Source organism: Parasteatoda tepidariorum, chromosome 8 (genome assembly GCF_043381705.1).
Source record: "Parasteatoda tepidariorum isolate YZ-2023 chromosome 8, CAS_Ptep_4.0, whole genome shotgun sequence".
NCBI lineage: Eukaryota > Metazoa > Arthropoda > Arachnida > Araneae > Theridiidae > Parasteatoda > Parasteatoda tepidariorum.
Genome location: NC_092211.1, coordinates 62,844,188 through 62,865,562, shown reverse-complemented (window position 1 = coordinate 62,865,562; position 21,375 = coordinate 62,844,188). Strand labels below are relative to the sequence as shown.

General features: G+C 28.4%; 2 protein-coding genes across 4 annotated transcripts in view; one reads left to right on the top strand and one right to left on the bottom strand.

The window, feature by feature from the left end:
• Positions 1–21,375, top strand: part of LOC107453302 (suppressor of lurcher protein 1) — a 1,038,548-nt gene that overhangs the window by 349,865 nt on the left and 667,308 nt on the right. For all 3 annotated transcript variants that reach the window (XM_071184104.1, XM_071184106.1, XM_071184105.1), the window contains exons 4-5: positions 8,553–8,733; positions 9,739–9,947. In XM_071184104.1, coding sequence (XP_071040205.1) covers positions 8,553–8,733; positions 9,739–9,947 — 390 coding nt within the window. The remainder of the gene's footprint in view (positions 1–8,552; positions 8,734–9,738; positions 9,948–21,375) is intronic.
• Positions 11,547–14,415, bottom strand: LOC110283002 (uncharacterized). Its single transcript, XM_021147443.3, has one exon. It carries the CDS (start codon positions 14,360–14,362, stop codon positions 12,722–12,724), a length of 1,641 nt encoding a protein of 546 aa, XP_021003102.2. The 5' UTR covers positions 14,363–14,415; the 3' UTR covers positions 11,547–12,721.

Genomic DNA, 21,375 nt, shown 5'->3' with positions numbered 1-21,375 from the left:
TATATATGTATATATGAAGCAACAATAAAGAGTATTGGATGTCAATGATTAACTATAACTATTTTCGAGTAATTACAACCATTTTCAAATGTTCTACAATTTATGAGTTTGAACTCGTTTTAATGGTTTAGATGTAATTAAATTACTTTATTTCCTTATAAAAAATTGTTTTATATAAGAGGTATAATACTAATAATATATTTTCAATCGTTGGTTATTATATTTAGTTTTTTATGCTCTATGATGATTCTTGTTCGATATTCCTTCAGTTTTAAATGTATTTGTTGCACCTTTTAATGGATTATTGCGATTAGGAATTTTTATTTTATTAGTTGAACAGCCGATTAAATTTTTATCTCCGAAGACGTAATTTTGAAACCAATTCAGAAGAACTCCTGGATCAAGCATTTAACAAATTAGTCATTGTGAATGATTTTTTGATAGAACTAACCCGCATTCACGTTACACGGAGAGGAAAATCATGAAAACTACCCACGGTCATCCTGATGGCAAGAGGATTCTAACCCGTGAAGCCAATGAGAATATTTTACGTCAGTACTGAGGTCGATGCTATTCGGAACAGAATTGGTATGAGCTAGCCACCCTTTTGCTTCGAACCTGGGTCACCTTATTGGAAGGAGAATGTTCCATTCCTTTGTGCCACCGTGACTCGATGATTGAGATTTTGGTTTCTAATTGATTATTGGAACAGAAAATTTCTTTATTTAAAAGTAATAAATTAATGAGTAAATAAAACTTATATTTTGATATAATAAAAGGAAAATATTTTCTGTGCTAGTTATATACCAGTAGTTACCAACTGGCGGCCCGCGAAGCCTTTTTTGTGGCCCACGAGCTAAAATATATTAGTAGTCGTCTTTTTGCTGACAATTTTTGTAAAAAATCTATATGGGTTTTTAATACTTTTCTTTCGTTTAAAAAAACCCAATTTCTTCGATCCTGGGAAATTTAACATACCAACTGTGCAAAAAAATTTATTACTCAGGTTTTGCATCCAAGGAAATATTTACTCAAATACAAAAATAATCGTGTATGCTGCTCTTTTTCATTTCGCCTTTTTTGTATTTAGTGAATATAATTTAGCGTATGCAAATCGAAATTTTTTCGAAGAAATTCTCCCATTTAACTTTTTCCACTCATTTTGGACGAAATTATTTACATTTGTAAATTTTAAAACGCATGAAAGAGGGAATGGATATCATGTTTTATTTAAATTTCTAGAATTGAGTATCGCGTATGAGCGGAAAAGAAAAAAAATTAATTTCAGATGCTCGAGAATTTTTTGTTGTTGATATAATTCCTAATAAGTCGAATAAATGTTAATTTATCACAGAATTAAATATAAAAGAAAAAAAAATGAGAAGGAAAATAAAAGAAGATTCAGAATGATGCGTAACAAGCAATATTTGTAATGCTTGTTATTTTGCTTTTTAATATTAAAAAAAACTTTGATAAAAATCTGACAGTAATATATAATGTTCCTTCAAACATAAATAAGTCCTATATAAAATTTTGTTAAAGTTGCGGCCAGCCATTTGACTGGTGTTTTTAATTGCGGCACCCGGTCACACGTAAATTAGAAACCACTATATACAATACGTCTTATACAAGCTTCTAAAAAATGCTGAAGTTTTGTAGACATCAATCAAAACAATTTTCTAATTACATGAGATGAAAAACTTTCAGTGCGCTACGTATTTTTTTTTTTCACATGATGTAACTTTTTCGTTAATTTTTGATTAAATAAGATTTAGAACAAAGATTACTTAAATTGGTTTTAAAAAATAAACTTTAAAATTTGTGGAAAATATTGCTTATATTTTTACAAATTTCGTGAACAAAAAGTGAGGGGAAAATGCTTTAATTTCATGATATTTATTTGTAATTCGAACTACTAATTCAGAATTTATGTTATTTAAAACGTATTTTGTTCTAGTTTCAGGTTCAAGAACTTTTTTAAAATTCATATGTTCTTAATTGAGGTATCGTATTCGTATTTCCGCAGTCAAAAAGCGAAGTTGCATTTTCATATTTGTAAGTTTTTATTCACAATCAAGAACTAAAAAATAAATCTGTTATGCAAAAGAAATTTTTAATTACTTTTTCTTTTTATTTAATATCGTCTTAATTTTTTTTTTGGGTGTGTGAAACTTGATATCCATCATAATATCGAAAATAAAATAAAAGATAATATACTTATTTTGCTAACTTATTTGGAATCCTGAGTTCAATAATTCTGTGTTATATACTTAAATTCATATGCAGAGAGCTATAAGTTTATACAATAGTAATTGTTTAAGATGATAAAAAATTTCCTAAAAATTAAACTTTTAACTAACTAAAAATTATTTTTGCTTAAATTTTTTTTAAAGATCACTCCAGGTGATATGATGATAAGAGATGATTGTTTAAAGTTTACAATGTTACGTTTTTGTGTGTCACTTACTATTTTTAAGTTAGCTTAGCGAAAAGATAAATTTTTTAAACCCTTAATTAGGGAAAGAAATAATGCGTTTCTTAATTTATTCATTTTTAAATCTCACCTTTCGTTAAATTCCTAAACCAATTTAATAATCTAGCAATTTATGATCGCAAAAACAATAATAATTCTATTATGCTGTGTATTGGCATATAGTTGAAAATTAATGTTAACAGTTTGTTTTTCATGCTCTTAATGCAAATTTAATTTTATTTCAAATGTCTCTGTATAATTTGTGCTGCCATCTATCAAATGATTTAGAAACTATCAAATAAAAATTTAAATGTCATTGAAAAGAAGAGTATGAATATTTCAGAATAAAAAATTATAGTTTTATTAACAAACTAAGCACTTAAATTCAATGACACACCAATTAACCAATATAACAACAACCAATTAAATAAACAAATTTCATTTTCCTTCCTTTTTTTTCTTTTTTTTTTCAGTTAAAATGTTTTTCTCAAAAAACCTTCTGCTAGCGATATTCTAATTATATTAGAGATATTCTAGATATTCTTCCGCAAAACTAAAAAGAAAAAAACATTCAAGTTAAATAAAGAATTAAATTTTTATATTTTGAATATCTATAGAAATATAAAATACATACCTTCATAATATAATTAAAATTTTGATTATTACACATAATTTCTTATCTGATTTCACTGTAAATGTATAATATGTAAAACAATAAACTATTGATTTTTATTGTCTTTTTAATTCCTTTAACAAACTGTATTTTGCTATGGATATTATTAAAAATGATATTGGAATGGTTATCACTCATAAAATTTTATTTTCATATTAATTTATAATCAATCACTTAAAAGTTCTATATTCTTTCTTCATATTTATTTAAACACATAATATTCATACATATGCAAAGGACTCACGAATAAAGCTATAGAAATTGACATACAAAATATTATAAAAATGTGCTGTATTCATATTGTTTCACTTTATTCATATATAACATAAAGTATACCATATTCTCAGTTGGATATATTAAACATATCTCAACGCTTACGCCCATAGTTTCCGTTACATAGTCTTTTACATATGAAACATAAATTATGCATGCATGGGTGATTCTCCAAAACCTGACATTTTCAAATTATAAATTCTGAAGTACTGAAAGTGCTTCAAAAATTCTGAAAGACATCATATTTACTCTTTAAAATGCAGATAATATAAAAATAACTAACTTTCATGATGCTGACTAATTAGTCAATCTTTGGTCTTAGAAAATGGCTGAAGAAGTGACATTTTTACATGTCAGGAGAGTGATGTTTTTTTTTAATACTTATATTATTCCCCCTACAAAGTTTCTTAGGACCGATTAAAGCTTATGAAAGATTTAGGCTTAAGAAAGATTTAGGCTTAAGAAAGATTTAGGCTTAAGACGGATTTACGCTTAAGATAGATTAGAATGTTCTTTTACAAGAATAGTCTTCTACTAGAATCATAACATCTATTACACACATAATAACATCTATTATTTTTAAAAGCAAAATGTTTTCGTGTAGAATAAATATGCTGTAGAGGAGAATTACAATCGAAACTCTTATATGCTTTAGTTTAGAACTTTTAATCTATGATTAGAACATCAGGCGAATCTGATCTTCGAAGCACTTCAATCAATTCAAACAGAATGGTGAAAATAAACAAGATTGCAATGTGAAAAACTATAACTTTGATTTCCCCCCCCCTAGAAATATTAAAAACAATTTTGCGCCAGGAGAATGACATGAAAATCTTTCATATGATAACATTTTTATATGGTAAACTTTTATATGATATGATTATGAACAAACTTTTATATGATAAAACTTGGTGTTTAAAATCATTAACCACTTTAAAAAAATATTATTTTACACCTTCAAGTATACATATAGTTTATTAATGTACTTCAAGTACTGAAATAACAGTGTCAAAATGTTATATAAATTAAAAAAGCTTAAGAAAAAGTTATGGATAATCAAAGAGAGTAACATTTAGCTAATTTTAATTAATTTATTTATTTATTTATTTTAAAATTGTAAATTCATAGTTTTTTTTTTTTTTTTTTTTTTTTTTTTTTTTTTGAGCATGGAAATTTAGGGGAAAAATTATGCCTTAAAAGTATAAAAAATAAAAACTGCCTATTTGAAGCCAATTATGTGATATTGTGATAAGACATGATATATTCCATATAATAAATATTATATTATGAATATTACACTTAAGTCAAATAGTACAAGTCATATTATTAATTTTAATATTTGATTAAGGTATAATATTTATAATTTATATATTATGATTTATATTTGTATAAGTAAAATATTGATAATTTTAAATCTCTCTAATTATGCCACAACGCAGAAAAATTTAGGAACCCTTTAGTCAAGTCAATCGTAACGTTCTATATTAAATAGTAATTCCATTACGTTGATTCATATTTTAAATATTGTAAAGCAATTTCTTCATTTACATATTTCCAGTACACTTTTTAAAAAAAAATTGAAATCTTGTTTAATGATCAACACGTGGTAATGACCAACAATATTATGCATTATATATAATCTAATATTGTAGCAATCGATATTGTAACCTTCGCGTTAATTTCTGCATTATAAATTAAGATTATATCGCTAAATATTGATGGCATAAATTACTTGACGTATGCTCTAAATTCTGTATAGGGATGGACGAGAGGAGGGCTATGAAATTGCAACAATGTGGTGGCTAAGTGGGCTCTAAATACCCCTCTAAGAGAAAGCTTTCGTAGAGAAGATTATCCATGCATGACTAGTTTGAGCTTAATCGGGGTATAATGGCTGCTTATATTTCACATACTTAATGAATAAGTTAACTGAAGAGCAAGTTAGTAAGTTTTGGAATAGTGTTAGTAGCAGTTTTGAATTTATGTGCTAAAGTTTTATATTTGTTACATCATCAGTATTGTTGGATATTATATGATTAAATTTAATCATATGATCATAATAAAATATATATTAAATTTTATCATATACTTATGGTAATAATTAATGAGATCAATAATTATTAGTGATATTAGTAATAATTTAATAATATTCAAAATGAATAATGATATTAAAAATTAATAATGATATTAATAATTATACTTATAATTAGTAGTGATACGTATTATTAATGATAGTAATAAATATATTGATAATTATTAGTGATGCTAATCATTCATAATGTAATAACTATTAGCGATGCTAATAATTATTGATATTATTAATTATTACTGATATTAATAATTTTTAATGATGTTAATAATTACCGGTTTTTGATATAACATCAGAATTGGTAGCTTTCGTTAAGAAGATTATCCATGTAAAACTAGTTTGAGCCTAATCTGGATATAATGGCTGTTTANTTATTAGTGATGCTAATCATTCATAATGTAATAATTATTAGCGATGTTAATAATTAGTGATATTATTAATTATTACTGATATTGATAATTTTTAATGATGTTAATAATTACCGGTTTTTGATATAACATCAGAATTGGTAGCTTTCGTTAAGAAGATTATCCATGTAAAACTAGTTTGAGCCTAATCTGGATATAATGGCTGTTTATATTTCATATTCTCATTAAATAAGTAAACTGGAGAGCATATTAGTTAAGTTTGGGTTCAGGGTTAGTAACAGTTTCAAAATTATGCGCTTAAGTTTTACCAGTATAAGATTTATTTAATAATAAACTTAGATTAAGTATTAACGAGAATAATTATTATCAGTGACATTTTTAATTATTTAATGATATTTATAATTGTGAGTGATACTAATAATTATTAATAATATTAACAATTATAAATTATACTAATAATTAATTATATTAATAATTATTATTGTTACTTATTATTAGTGGTACCAATTATGAATGATATTAATAATTAATTATTAATGATATTACTAATTAGTGAAGGGCTTTGCATCTGAAAAGTTTTGGGTTCAAACACCGGACAAGGCATGGATGTTGTTTCATTCTCTGTACTATTTGTCCTTACTGTGTTAACGTTGGCCCACCTAAGTGGTGCCTCGGAAAGAGAAGCCAACAAATCTGCCCTAATTCACCTGAATTGAAATTGATGAATGTCATGACAGGTGGGCATTGGAAAAAAAATAGTGATACTCTTAATTATTACTGATATTGATTATAATTAATCGTATCAATAATTACCTACTTTGATATAACATTTGACATAACAACAAAATCAATGATTATTACACTTAAACCAATATTTTACATTAGTTTTAGACAGGTATGTTAAACATATAGTTTTATAAATTCACACGTAATAATTGTTTTTTATTATATAATTATTTAACGAAAGAGGTATATGCATATTTAAGTCACACCTTTTTGGTATTTAATCATGTAGTTATTTATAATGAGATTAATTATTATTAGTGCTATTATTCATTATTTAATAATATTAATAATTGTGAGTGATATAAAGGATTATTAATATTATTAATATGCATTACTGATTTTAATAATTAATGATAATCATAATTAGTGATATTATTATTAATTGCTGATATTAATAATTATTAATGGTGTTAATAATTACCAGTTTTGATATAACATTTGATATAATCACCTGTTTCGATATAACATGAAACCAGTAATTGCAAAAGTATTAGGTAGGTATGTATTAAGTAATATATAGTTTTATAAATTCACGTGTAATAATTATTTTTTCTTCAATGATACAGGTACACGCGTATTTAATTCTCACTTGTTTGGTATTTAAATATTTTATTTTAAGATACCTTTTTTCGGAGTTATTCAACCTGTGGAGTTATTCAACCTGTGTAATTGGTGTTGAATAACGTATTGTTTATGTGAATATCCGATCTTAATGCTACTAACAATAAGTCTAGTGATATGTTAAGAAAATAGTGATTTTTCATCGAAAATATGAAGCATAGATTGTTTTAACGTGTATAAAATATCATAGCGGAATATCGTGTTATTAGGTATGGCTTTAAATAAATTAAATGGTGCTGCAAATTACTATAATGACCATATATCAAAGATGATGGGATTGAATTTATAATAAATTTAACCTTGGAAAAGTTGTATGCAGCTATATTGCAATAAACTTATTTTATTTTATAACCGTCGTTGAACAGAAGACCCAATTTTGGGTTTACAACTACTGATGTTCAACTCTGTAGCCCTGTAATCTTGAACCCAATCCAGAAGGCAAGGGAGCTCCTAGATCAAGTATTGGAAGAAATTTTTTCGTGGAGGACTTTTTGAGGGAACTAACCCGCATTTGCGTTACATGGAGAGGAGGACCACGAGAATCTCCCACGGTTAGCCTGACGGCAAGGAGACTCTGACCCATGATCCGTCTACCACTGAGGATATTTTACGTCAGCACTGTTGCTGGAATTCGTATCGACTAGGATTCGAACCCGGTTCGCCTCATTGGAAGGCGAACGCTCTATCCACTGATCCATCACGGCTCTGCAATAAACTTATTTATTTATTTATAACTGTCCTTGAACATCCGACCCAATTTTGGGTTTAGGACTATACTAATGTTCAACTCCGTAACCTTGTAATTCTGAACCCAATTCAGAAGACAAGGAAACTCCTGGACCAGTACCCCCAGAGGTTTGATTTGTTATGGGAACATGGAGAACTTTATGTCTCGACAGATTTAACGTGGATCAGTCATCATTTACGACATGGGGAGACTTCGGCCCGGAGGGGATCGAACCCACGACCTCCTGGACATAGGCCCCAACCAGGCTATTCCAACCAACAGGCAATAAACTTAGAAAACTTTGGGTAAAGAAAACAATGATGCGTACTCGATTACTAAGAACTCTCGGGGTAGCGGGAAAGTGGGACCTATGTTTATCGCCTTAAGATAATATTACTTAATATTTCCTGTGCTATATGCTTCTACGAAACAGTATTATATCACTTTACCGAAGTAGGTGCACAACATGACTTATTTATATTCAATGTCTGTAGTTTTATGTTGTGCAGTACTATATGTCATGCCATTTTTCTCCCTTTCAGGTTGCGAGTGTGTAGTGTTTGACAACACATACTCGAAGGAATTCGGCATATTTACATCGCCCAATTGGCCGGTTCCTTACGAGGATAATATTGACTGTCTACTTTATACTTTTCTGGGTGGAGAAGATGAGATGGTTGAAATCAGCTTCGATGAGTTCGATCTCCAAAAAACCAATCTTGAGTAAGTCTTCAAACTACTTTTTCTATTGAAATGTTGTCAGCCATTTAACCTTGAATTTACAACAGTAGTTCAAATGATTTTAAGCAGCTTAGTCGAGAATCATACGAGAAAACCATTAAAAGTGCAGTAAAATTGGAAAAAGAAATGAAAGTATAATTAAAAGTGATTGAAAAAATAATAATCTAGGTAATTAAGGTATAAAATTAATAAACGTCCTGTACGAACTCAACTGGCAAAGGGATGAAGATGATGGAAAAAAATTCTAAACATGTATTTATTCATTTTTCCTTTTTTTTTTAATTTTCGAAAAACAAAAACTAATGCTGTTGGATTTTAGCTATATTTGGCAATACATTTAATTACCGTATTGGAATTTGAGATAGATAGAGCACGTTATTTTTTTCCCCTATTGATTTTTTTTCTAGCAAAAAATGCCAATACCATTTTGCAATCAGATGTTTTTGAAAATTAGTCAAACATTATAGAACTTTATGTTGTTAAATTTTATATGAATGGCTTTGTTTTCGCGTAATTTACGTTAAGATATTTTTTCACATCGGTTTTCATCAGTTCAAATGGTAATAAAAGTAAATTTTAAGAAATTGAAACAACCGATACGATAGAGATAAACATACTGAATTAAATTACCTATCCGAAATAGCTGACCACAAAATTTTATTGCTTTACACTTTTAAAGAAAAGTCAGCACTTCTTTAAGCTAAAAACCATTATTTCTCATAATCTATTAAAGCAATAACTTTTTTTTTTAAAAAAAAGTACAGTGCGTAAGTAAAAAAAAGTAAAAAAAAGTAAAAGTAAAAAAAAGTACTATTTCACGAATAAAATATTCAGTCCAACTGTATTCGTTAAGCCCTTACTAAACATAATTAATTTTAAAATATTAAACCATTAATAAATGATTTATACTGATTTTCGATGAATAATTAAAGAATTTCCAAAGCATAGTAACAACTATTCTTTTTATTTTTCTTTTCCTACCATTAGATGCAAGTTTGGAGATTTTGTGAAACTATTTCTGCATTTAGATGAGCCTTCTGTAAATGAAAAATCCACCGAAAACTCTGTTTTGTGTGGTAAAATAATGGACATTGAACAAACACATTATTCATCTGGGTCTACACTAATATTTGAATTCCACACGGATTGGCGAAGGACGAACAGTACGGGATTTAGTGGAACATACAGGTTTCTCAGTAAGTAAACTTTCATTTTCAATTCAATTTTACTAAATTATATTGCAATCACTTTTGCTTTTTTTCTTCATATTATAACCGTCGTTGAACAATCGACCCAATATGCCTTGTAAATTTGCCTTGTAATTTTGAACCCAATCCAGAAGACAAGAGAACTCCTGGATCAAGCACTGGGAGAAATTCACCTTCGTGGGGGACTTTTTGGTAGAACTCACCTGAATTTGCCTTACATGGAGAGGAAAATCATGAAAACCTCCCAAGGTTAGCTTGACGGCAAGGGTACTCTAACCCACTATCCGTCTACGTTAGCACTGTGGTCGGTGCGAGCCGGATGCGGAATTCGTATCTACCAGCCAAATAATGCGTTCCTTTTCGCACTCATGACAGGCGAGTTTGACTGTATAAAACCAATAAAAAAAATGCGTAAAATAAAAAACATATTTTTGTAAGAGGAAATTTATTTTTTTTTCTTTCGAAAAAAATCAAGGCGTTTAACCTAGCAAAAAAAATAATAAATAAATAAAGGTACGAATTAAGAGTGATAAAATAATAAGCATTTTCATGTAAATTCTCATTGTTGAAGAAAACGTTGAAGTTACGGGAAAAACACATTGTTTTTCCCGTACTGTTAAATATTTTAATTCTATTTTATTAAACAAGTTGTTTGTAAAAATTGCTTACACCATATTTTGTTAAATAATTTTTAAAAAAAGGTATTGATATAATTTAATATATTTTCTTAATCTTTGATACATAAATAAAAAAAAGAAGTATATGCTGAAAGTTTGCATTTTTTCAACTTTCTATCTGATTGAAGAAGATTTTTCCTTGCAATTTAATTTTTGACACAAAATATTTTAAAGGAGTTCTGTTTTAAATTTGAATAAATGTTGTGAGTTTAGTGCTGCCATCTTAAGTTCAAACTTGAAGTCTAGTATTTCTATTCATGGTGCTGCCATCTAACATCAAATATTGATAAAATAACAATTGATATAAAAAGAATATCAATTATGTATTAGGAAGCATCTTAAAATTAAAATTTAAATTTTGGATAAAACTTCTTGTTTTTAATGTGATACAAATTAGGAAAAAAAAATTCATAAAATCATTTATGTATCTATTAACAGAATTCATATTATTTATAAGCAATTCATTTTATTTAAAGTTACTTAATATTTTTTATAACCCTTACGTTTTTGCCTTTTATTTTTTAAATAGACTTATTTAAAGTACATCAAAAATAATAATAATTAAAAAAAATTACGAGTAAAATTTTTGAATAATTTAAGAACTATACACATGAGACTTCTTGCGTCTTGTTCTCGTAATTTCATGTAATTTAAATAATCTAACTTAAAGCAACCAACCTTTTGCAATCAATTTCTGATAAAATTTCGAATTGCTGTAAAATAGCGGGTGACACGATTTATAAAACAAAAGCATGATCATTTTAGATTTTTTAAATATTGATAAAGCAGCGTATTCAGATATGTTACACTTAATCAGATATTACATTTATCAGATATGTTACACTTAAATACATTATAACAAATAATTATTACTCTTAAATACATTATAACAAATAATTATTACACGGAATTCTTAAAAAATATTTTATTGTAAAAAAAGGCAAACAAAACTGGAATCTATCGAAACATTATAGAAACAGAATCTCATCATTTTTGTTGGAAAATGACTAACAAATGCGCAGGTATCCTTAAAAGCAAATTTGACACATTACATGCAATACAGTAAAAATTGAAATTATGTTGTGCAGCATTTTAAAAGCATATGAATTATATACATTGTTACATTAAAACTTGTAAATCTCTGATGAATTATCAGGTTTTACAAAAAAAATTCATCTTCCAGTTTATCGCGTTGCTTTGTTAATCGTGTTAATTTCATTATTTATACTATCTTTATCTTCGTTGTTTATTTTATTTTTTTCTTATTTTAAAATTAATTTTCAAAACCTTCACCAGTTATAATGATTATTCGAATTAATTTCAAATATTAGAATGTAATTAATGTCCAGATGTGAGAAAATAGAAAAAAAAAATATTTTTCTATTTTTAAGTAAAACACTAACTCGTAATAATGTGAAGATTAAAATTCATGAAAAAAGCATAAATAAATAATAATAAAAAAAGCGTTTTTAAGCTTGTTCCATTAATTTTTTTTCCTTTTCTTTTTACTTTGCTACAAGTATAATTATAATTATTTTTTTAGTATTTAATTATTATTTTTTTATATGTATAATTATTATTTTTTATATAAGAAATTTATTATTTTTTACATGTAGAGTTATTTCTTTTATTTTAGTCTGTGATATTCATTTAAATTAAGTTTTAATTTTGTATTTCAGTTATTCGCACAAAATTTAGAATAAAGCAACTGAAACATTTAAATAACACAAATGCTAGAGAATTTCCCATACTGTCGTTTAATCAGAATAAATTTCAAAACTTTATTCTATCTTTAAATTGCGGTTAAAATAAATTTAATGCACAATTAAAATAGATATTTTTCACCAAGTATAGTTTAATGTATATAAAATTTAAACTTAAAATTAGGCCATAATTAGTTTAAAAAATGATCTTCTGTTGAAATCTCCTGTTATTTGTTGAACGGCTTTAATACTTTTTGTAAACTTAATGTAAAGAAATTTTCTTTTCCTCTTAACACAATGTTAGAACAGTAAAAATACACTTACAGATTTCGCTTACTTCATGAAAATTTTAAAATCTTATAAAAACAGTTAATTATGTAGGTTACTTTTTCTCACCAACTACAGGCAGTGGAGGTACATCAGGTAATTCGACGGCATCGACTCTCATCGACGATCTAAGACTTTCTTCAATTGCTTTTGGGGGTGGCACTTCAGCTTCCACTCTTACATCAGCACTTCCTGGATTCGAAACACCTGGTTCATTCGATTTAATGAATGCTCTGAATCCATTCTTATCGGCAACATAGTTAACGAGACGATACACACCAAAAGGATCTCTGTAACCGTAACTTCCAGTAACAGTTCCTGAACCATCCGAGAATTCTTTTCTGTGCTGGTCTGTACCTCTTCCATCATTCATTTCATATCCGAATTCATATGGGGTTTTAACAGGGGGGAGATTTCCACTTATTTCACTTGGATTAGTTTCAATTTCGTCAACGGGCATATTTTCTATGGGTGGAGGTAGAGGTGCATCTGCTATAACATCAGATCCAACAGGTGGTGGAAGTGCAGGTGGTGGTTCGTTCAAGAGATTCGGGAGCACATTTTCGTTAGGACCCAAAGGAATATTTGGAAGAATGGGAGGAGGGGTAGTTGGAGGTAAAAGTCCTGCTGGAAAATTGAAAGGGGATACTAGCTCTGGAAGTGGTATTGGCACACCATAAGGCAATGAATTAATGGGGAAGGGGTTAGGAGGGATAAATCTTGGAGGAATAGGTTCTGCTGGATAAGGGGGTACAACAGGAAGTTGCCTTGGAGAAGAGAACGGTCTGCTTGGAACTCCTCTTGGAATCGTCTCTGCTGCAATAGGAGATTCTGCGGAATCTATTGGTTTGGGAGGCTGTGTTTGAGGTGCATTCCTGATAGCTGCACTTTCCGGTGACTCTGTCCCTGGCTCTCTGTCAAAATAAGGAGGTCTACTCAGAACATCTAATTCGGGATATAAAGTTCTATCTTCATTACTTCCTAAACCTGGAGGAGGATAAAACAATGGAGGTAGGGGATACTGAGAGAATGGTATGGCACGTTCAGCATTCCTTATATCACCATATCGCCTTTGATTGTAGTCTGGGTATGGTAGATTCTCTAAATAAGCTGGAGCAGAATTCATTCTGTTTCGCCTTCTTGGAACATTTTCCGGATATATAATTGGTGGTGGTATAGTCCAGTTTCCCCTAAAATTATCGTAGGATGGATTATAAACATCTTCTATTAAAGCATATCTGTTGTCATCTGGGTTTCTCGATGCATAATAAGGCACAGGAGGTAAAGGAAATATTCCATTAGCTTGTGGATATTGCATAAATGAAGCTGGTTGAGAAAAGGAATTATCGCTATCTGTCCAGTTCACTGAGTAAGCGTCCAGTGGTACGTCATAACTTGGGAAATAGCGGGGGTTTGCACCAGATCTATTTTCGAACTGTAATCGGGCACCATAAGGCAGACCTTGAAACGAAGCAATAATAGGTCCATATTGTGAGGGTAAGTATGGTTGAAATTGATTATTTCTACTCAATGGCGAGTTATCATTTTGAAAGTTGCGCTGATTAATTACATCCCAATCAGCAGTCGATGTCGGTGTGGTTGATTCAGTTGTAAAACGTGGTTCCGCATCACTCACTTCTTGAGAATGAACTTTGAGAACTAAAACCGAATAAACGAGAATCGTAATAGATATCATTTTTCAAATGTTATCACATGCCAGCGGTGATTGTTTTGGAGGCGAATCTGCTAGGCTATTGTCTTTTTATACTCATCTTTAAGTGAATGCATGGTTTGTTTTTTCCCCTCTTTCCTTTCACCTTCGAGTGATTCATAAATGAGGAATTATTCTTTCAGGCTGAGTGCCATTTTATGTCATGGGCGTTCTCAGGAAGACCACATCCATCCGTGAAAACAAATTATCACAGAAATTGGATGTTATTTGTGGTATTTTTTCTCACCCTTGTGACCGACACTGAAACAGGAATTGCTGTTTATGCACAACATATGTATTTTTAACTGAGCTATGTACTATTGTGTCCCGCTTGATATACAACCGACGCTAGAAAATTGGTCTTTGGTTTTTGGAGCATATTTTACCTAAGACACGGTTACAAACTTTTTAGTAACATTATGTTGAATATATTTAGTAATACAATGTGGAAATACATGATTAGACATGTATTTCTACTCATTACTCAGTTTTTTGTTATAACTTATTAACTAAATGACATACTATATGTTGATTCAGGGCAATTGTTACTGTGACTCAATCTTTATGCAAGGTCCAGTCCAGCGCTAGGGTACATAAAGAGTAAAATAAAGTTTCATTCTATTTCTTTCATGATTCAATTGTTTTTCCGATTGTTAAATTTTTTTTTATGACCATTTCTCACTTTCAAGGTTAACTAAGGAAAAATAACTGTTATTAATACACATCACACGTATTTTTAACTGCATTATTGTATCTTATTGGATGAACAGCCGGCACTAAAATTTTTAGAGCATATTTTTCTAAGACTCGCTTGAAAAAATTTCATAAGAATTGTTTGTTACACACGTTAAGTCGCAATAATTTCGAAACGTTTAATTAAACTTTCTGAGATATTGTTGCACGAATTATTTATTCGTTTACCTATTTTTTTTTCCTTTTACTACTGGCTTTGAACGGTTGATACATTTTTCGATTTCCGCCTATCAAATTTTGACGCTGTGACTTTAAACGTGAAACTCATTCTTTAATGTATGATACGATATTAAAAAACATTAATTATTTAGGGAAATTAAGTTTTAAAAATACTTTAATATCTTTAAAATACATTGTAATATTTTATGCATTATGTTAGCAACTTATATTCTATTTTCCTTTTAAAATTTCAAAGTGTGGGAGCATTTCATTTTCCTTGTCAGTTCCCTTGTCGTCCAAGTTAATTTTCGTGTGAAATTTGATTTAATTAACCGCTTTTCATTGAACTCAGCTGAAGGGCAAGATTGAGACGTATCTTAATGGTCGAAATTTCCACTTTTAAACTTTGCTTACAAATCACTGGAGGTTTTCTCAGCTATGAAAATTTCTACGAGCACATCACAAATGTTACGAGCAGATATTCAGCCTTAATACTTTTGTTAATACAAATATAAGGAGGTGCCAAAATAGCATATACTTCTCCATAGTCATTTAATTAAACTGGGTTAGCCGTTTTCAAATATCTAAGTGATTATTCATTTTAGATATCTGAAAACTAAATAAATGAGATAGAAAAAAAAAAGAATCCATTCAAACGAAATATCATCTTTCAAATGTTGTGCCACAAATTATTTGTCAGATGACTAAATTTTAAGAAAAAAATCGGAAGGAACTTAGTTGTCAACCCAATATTTGATAAACAGCTTATACTTCTCCATAGTCATTTAATTAAACTGGGTGAACCGTTTTCAAATATCTAAATAATGATTCATTTTAGATATCTGAAAACTAAATAAATTAGATAAAAAAAAAAGAATCCATTCAAACGAAATATCATCTTTCAAATGTTGTGCCACAAATTATTTGTCAGATGACTAAATTTAAAAAAAAAATCGGAAGGAACTTAGTTGTCAACCAATATTTGATAAAATAGCTTATGTCATTTAATTAAACTGGGTGAACCGTTTTCAAATATCTAAATGATGATTCATTTTAGATATCTGAAAACTAAATAAATTAGATAGAGAAAAAAAAAGAATCCATTCAAACGAAATATCATCTTTCAAATGTTGTGCCACAAATTATTTGACAGATGACTAAATTTTTAAAAAAAAATCGGAAAGAACTTAGTTGTCAACCAATATTTGATAAAATAGCTTATACTTCTCCATAGTCATTTAATTAAACTGGGTGAACCGTTTTCAAACATCTAAATGATGATTCATTTTAGATATCTGAAAGCTAAATAAATTAGATAGAAAAAAAAGATTCCATTCAAGCGAAATATCATCTTTCAAATGTTGTGCCGCAAATTATTTGTCAGATGACTAAATTTTAAAAAAAAAATCGGAAGGAACTTAGTTGTCAACCCAATATTTGATAAAATATTATTTGACAATTTAATTTAATACTATGTAAAGTATACTAATTACAATAGACTCTAAATTAATCAAACTTTATAAATAGATTCACAACACATTCGCAGCATTTACAAATGATATGAGTAAAAAATGAGTAGAAAATAAATTTGGAAATTAGTAAATCGGAAGATTTACAAATTTCCAAATTTATTTTTTACTTTGATAACGTCTTATACAATTCTGACGAAAAACATAATTCTCGTTCTTACTATTTTCTCTTTCTTATTAATTTATTCTTACAATAGATTCTAAATTACTCTAATTTTATTTGTAGATTCACAACACATTTGCAGTATTTAAAAATGTTAATTCTGATTTACTAATTTAAAATTAATTTTTTTCTTTGATAAAGTTGTACACTATTCTGAAGAAAAACAAATTTCTCGTTCTCATTATTTACTCTTTCTTATTATTTTCTCTTTCTTTTTCTTGTTATTTTCTCTTTCTCTTTCTTAATAATTTTTTCTTATAATAGATTTTAAATTAATCAAACTTTATTAATAGATTCACAACACATTTGTAATATTTAAAAGTGATTATTCTGATTTACTAATTTCAAATTAATTTATTACTTTGATGAAGTTATACACTACTCTGACGAAAAACAAATTTCTCGTTCTCATTATTTACTTTTTCTCTTCCTTATTATTTTCTCTTTCTTTTTCTTATTATTTTCTCTTTCTTATTAATTTTTTCTTTTAATAGATTCTAAATTACTCAAACCTTATTAATAGATTCACAACACATTTGTAATATTTAAAAATGATAATTCTGATTTAATAATTTCCAAATTTATTTTTTACTTTGATAATTTCATATACATTCCGAGTAAAAACATAATTCTCATTCTTACTATTTTCTATTTTTCTTTTTTATTAATTTCTTCTTATCCATTTGACTTCAGTTAAGTATTGAGCCTCTTCAACTTCTATTAAAATGCCATGAATCATCTTAAATATCATCTTGCAAAAATAAAGTAATTTCTATAATTTGTTTTAATTTCTTACCTTTGATGCGATGATAGCAAATCCATCAGACAAATTGAATTAAATGAAAGAAACATACCAAATTTCCCTCTAATTAGTAAAAAAGAAACGCCAGGAGATTTGTAAACGTCGTTTTTAAATAATTAATTACTTTCTTCAAGGTTATTTGTTGAATGTTTAATCTAGGTAATGTATTCACTGCAGTGCTAATTCTCTTTTCATTAAAATAACATCATCCACTTAAGCGATTTAGATTCGTTGGCTGAATTTGAATCGAACGAAATATCTGTGGGGAATATTCAAAGTGCATTAAATGCAAATTTAAAACAGCAAATTTACGTTAAAATTATTCAACAGAAAAAAAAATTGGAGATAAAAAAAATTGGTATTGTTTATACACTAACCCCAACCGACTAAATCCCAAATGAATAACTAATGCTTTATGTTCTTAGTTAACGTTGTTGAGTGCATTATTTTGGTCTTTCTTTGGATAAACAATTTGCGATCTGGGATTTTACTTCTATAAGGCTTTTTAAGAAAAAATCCAGTTTAAAAAGTACCTTATCTATAAGCTATTTTGGAAAATAGTAAACAGGTAATTACTGTTAAATTAATTTACTGTTAACTAGTTTTCCTTTAGAGTTCTTTTCCCTACAATTGCAAATTGTTCCATTGTTGCAAGTTATTCTATTATTCACCATTTTGAATGCTTTATGTTCTGAGTCAGCTCTGTTGAGTACATTATTTTGACTTACTTTGGAGTTATCCAAGATTTTATTTCTATAAGACTTTTCTTAAGAAACAATCCGTTTTAGAAAGTACCTTATTTATACGCTATTTTTTAAAATAGTAAACTGTTAGGTAATTAGTGTTAAACTAATTTACTGTTAACTTGCTTTTCTTTAGAGTACTTTTCTCTACAATTACAAGTACAATTATAAATTATTCGATTGTTACAAGCTACTCCATTATTCGCCATTTTTACGACCTCAAACACCTGTTTCCTTGACGTATGCCTGTTTAGGCAGGGGGGGTGCGATTGTTCTTGTTTTCCAGTGGCGCCATCTATGGCCAAGAATTCGACTTCTGCCACACCATACGTCGCACCCGTTTATAGGGCGGACCCATTCATACATCCATTCATTCATTCATCTACAGATCGCAATTTTGACCTGAATCAGAGAACGATCGATCTCCAATCCAGTACCCCCAGAGGTTTGATTTGTTATGGGAACATGGAAGACCTTTGCGACTCGACAGATTTAACGTGCATCAGTCACTTTACTACACGGGGAGGCTTCGGTCGGCGGAGTTCGAACCCACGAACTCTCTGACATGGGCCCAGCGCTCTACCAACCAGGCTATCCCGGCACAGCCTCAAACACCTCATTTTTGAAAATCGTTAACTATTTGGTAATCAGTGTTAAATTAAATTCCTTTCCCTACATTTACAAGTTATTCCATTGTTACAAGTTATTCCATTAACCTTCATATTTGCGTACTCTATGCCTCATTTTTAAAAATCGTAAACTGTTTAAGTTACGTTAAAGTTAATCGTAAACTATTTAACTTAAGTGTTAAACTAAGTTCTTTTCCCTAGTTTAAGTTCTTTACCCTACGATTGCAAGTCATTACATTATCCTCCCTTTTAGAGTCCTCTGTGTCTCAAATTTAATAACCATAAACTATTGAGTGATTAATGTTAAACTAAGTTCTTTTCCCTATTTGAAGTTATTTTCCCTACAATTACAATATATTCATTGTTGCAAGTTATTCCATTATCTATCCTTTTTGCGTTCTCTATGTTTAAATTTTGAAAATCTCAAACGATTAGGTAATTAGTGGTAAACTAATTAACTCTAAACTAGTTTTTATTTAGACATATTTTCTCTCCATTCAGAAGTTACTCCATTGTTCAACTTCAAATGTAAAAATTACTATTTAAAAACTTTGAATTCAAATACTATTTTCTGGGAGAAATTTTTAAACATATTTAAATAGTTTTCAAATTTCGATTGAATTAATAAATTTTGCAAAAAAGTTCGCTACAACTAGCATCAAAATATTGAAAACGATTCTAAAATTGCTATATTTTTTAAATCGTTTTCACAAAAAACTGGGTACTTAAAACTCGAAAAGAAGCGAAGTGATTAAGCCTAATCACGTGATTTAAATCATATTTAATTGGATACCTGTAAGCGATGCCACGGCTTCTAAATTGTCAAATGCCACGATTTAACTACGATGGCCTCACTCGCAGAGTCACTACAATAACGCATAATTGAGTTTTTTTTTCTTTTGAATCTTTTTTCTTAAAAAAAATTCGAATATAATAATTTGTGTCACGATAATCGTTGCTTATGAACTTGAAGAGTTTGTAATTTGAGCAAATTTCGAAAGCTTAACTTATGTCATTGTTATAAGAGACATGAAGGCTTAGTTTTGAACAAAGTGAGACGTATGAAGTGATCATATTTTATTCAAAATCTCAAACAATTATAAGATAAAAAAATTTTGGAATCAGTTTTCAATTTTTTATGCTCTTGTTTCTACACTTAAAGAGGTTTTTGTTCACAGAAATGAAACGATATAGTATATCAATCTTTGTGCCATTAGTGATTTATTCACATTGTATAGTTTTATTCATAGATAGCACAAATCGTACACTATCGCTAATTTTAAGGCGAAAGCTTATTTTGTGTTCTTATTTTGAAACCTCACATTTTCTACTAAAAAAATCAATTTTACACATCCTCAAATGTTTCTTTTCTGTCTGTTTTTTTTTTAAAAATAAAACTTAAATTTTGGGTAATGATTGTAAAATGTTATTTGGTTCTATGTGCTATGCATTATGCGTATTTTTAAATTCAGACATTGTCAAAATTATAAAAAAATATATATTTTTTTGAATCTTCAATTAAATTCGGTGAAAGAAGTTTATTTTTATATCCATGAATTTTTTGGTCGAACTTTCAAGTGCTCAACAAAAGAACTTCACTCACGTATGACACCATAAACTGAAGTAACTCATTTTTTAGTTCACTTTTTTATCGGTCGTCTAATATTATGTGTCATAAAAAAGAATATTACGAACGGAATTATGAAGTAAATTTATTTTATGACTTTTCCTCAGTACTTCCTAAATAATAATGCTCTTGATTTTTCAAGGTAGTCTGTAAATCTCCGCTTTGTATGCAAATTGGGAAATAGTATTTGTCCTACTAACAAAATAAATAAAATTCTGAAATGCTTATGAATATTTTCTAATTGTTTTATTGCTTTCATTTTTAAAAAAAAAGTTACATCAAAGAATGATTTTGATATATTTAAGAAAGTTTTTAAATAGATTTAAAAACAATAAAACTTATACTTATTGTTAAATCGTTAGCTTTATACCAATTCACTACAAGTATGTACATTAATATATATATGGAAAATCAGTTTTACCATTATTTTAAAATTTAATTTAGAAAATGATTTTGTAAAATAATAATTTACCGAAAACTCTCTTGTAATAAATTCATCTAATAATGCTTTGTTATAAATTATTTCTTAATATTAATATTAATATATATATATATATATATATAATTACATACAATTGAAAATTGAATTTAAA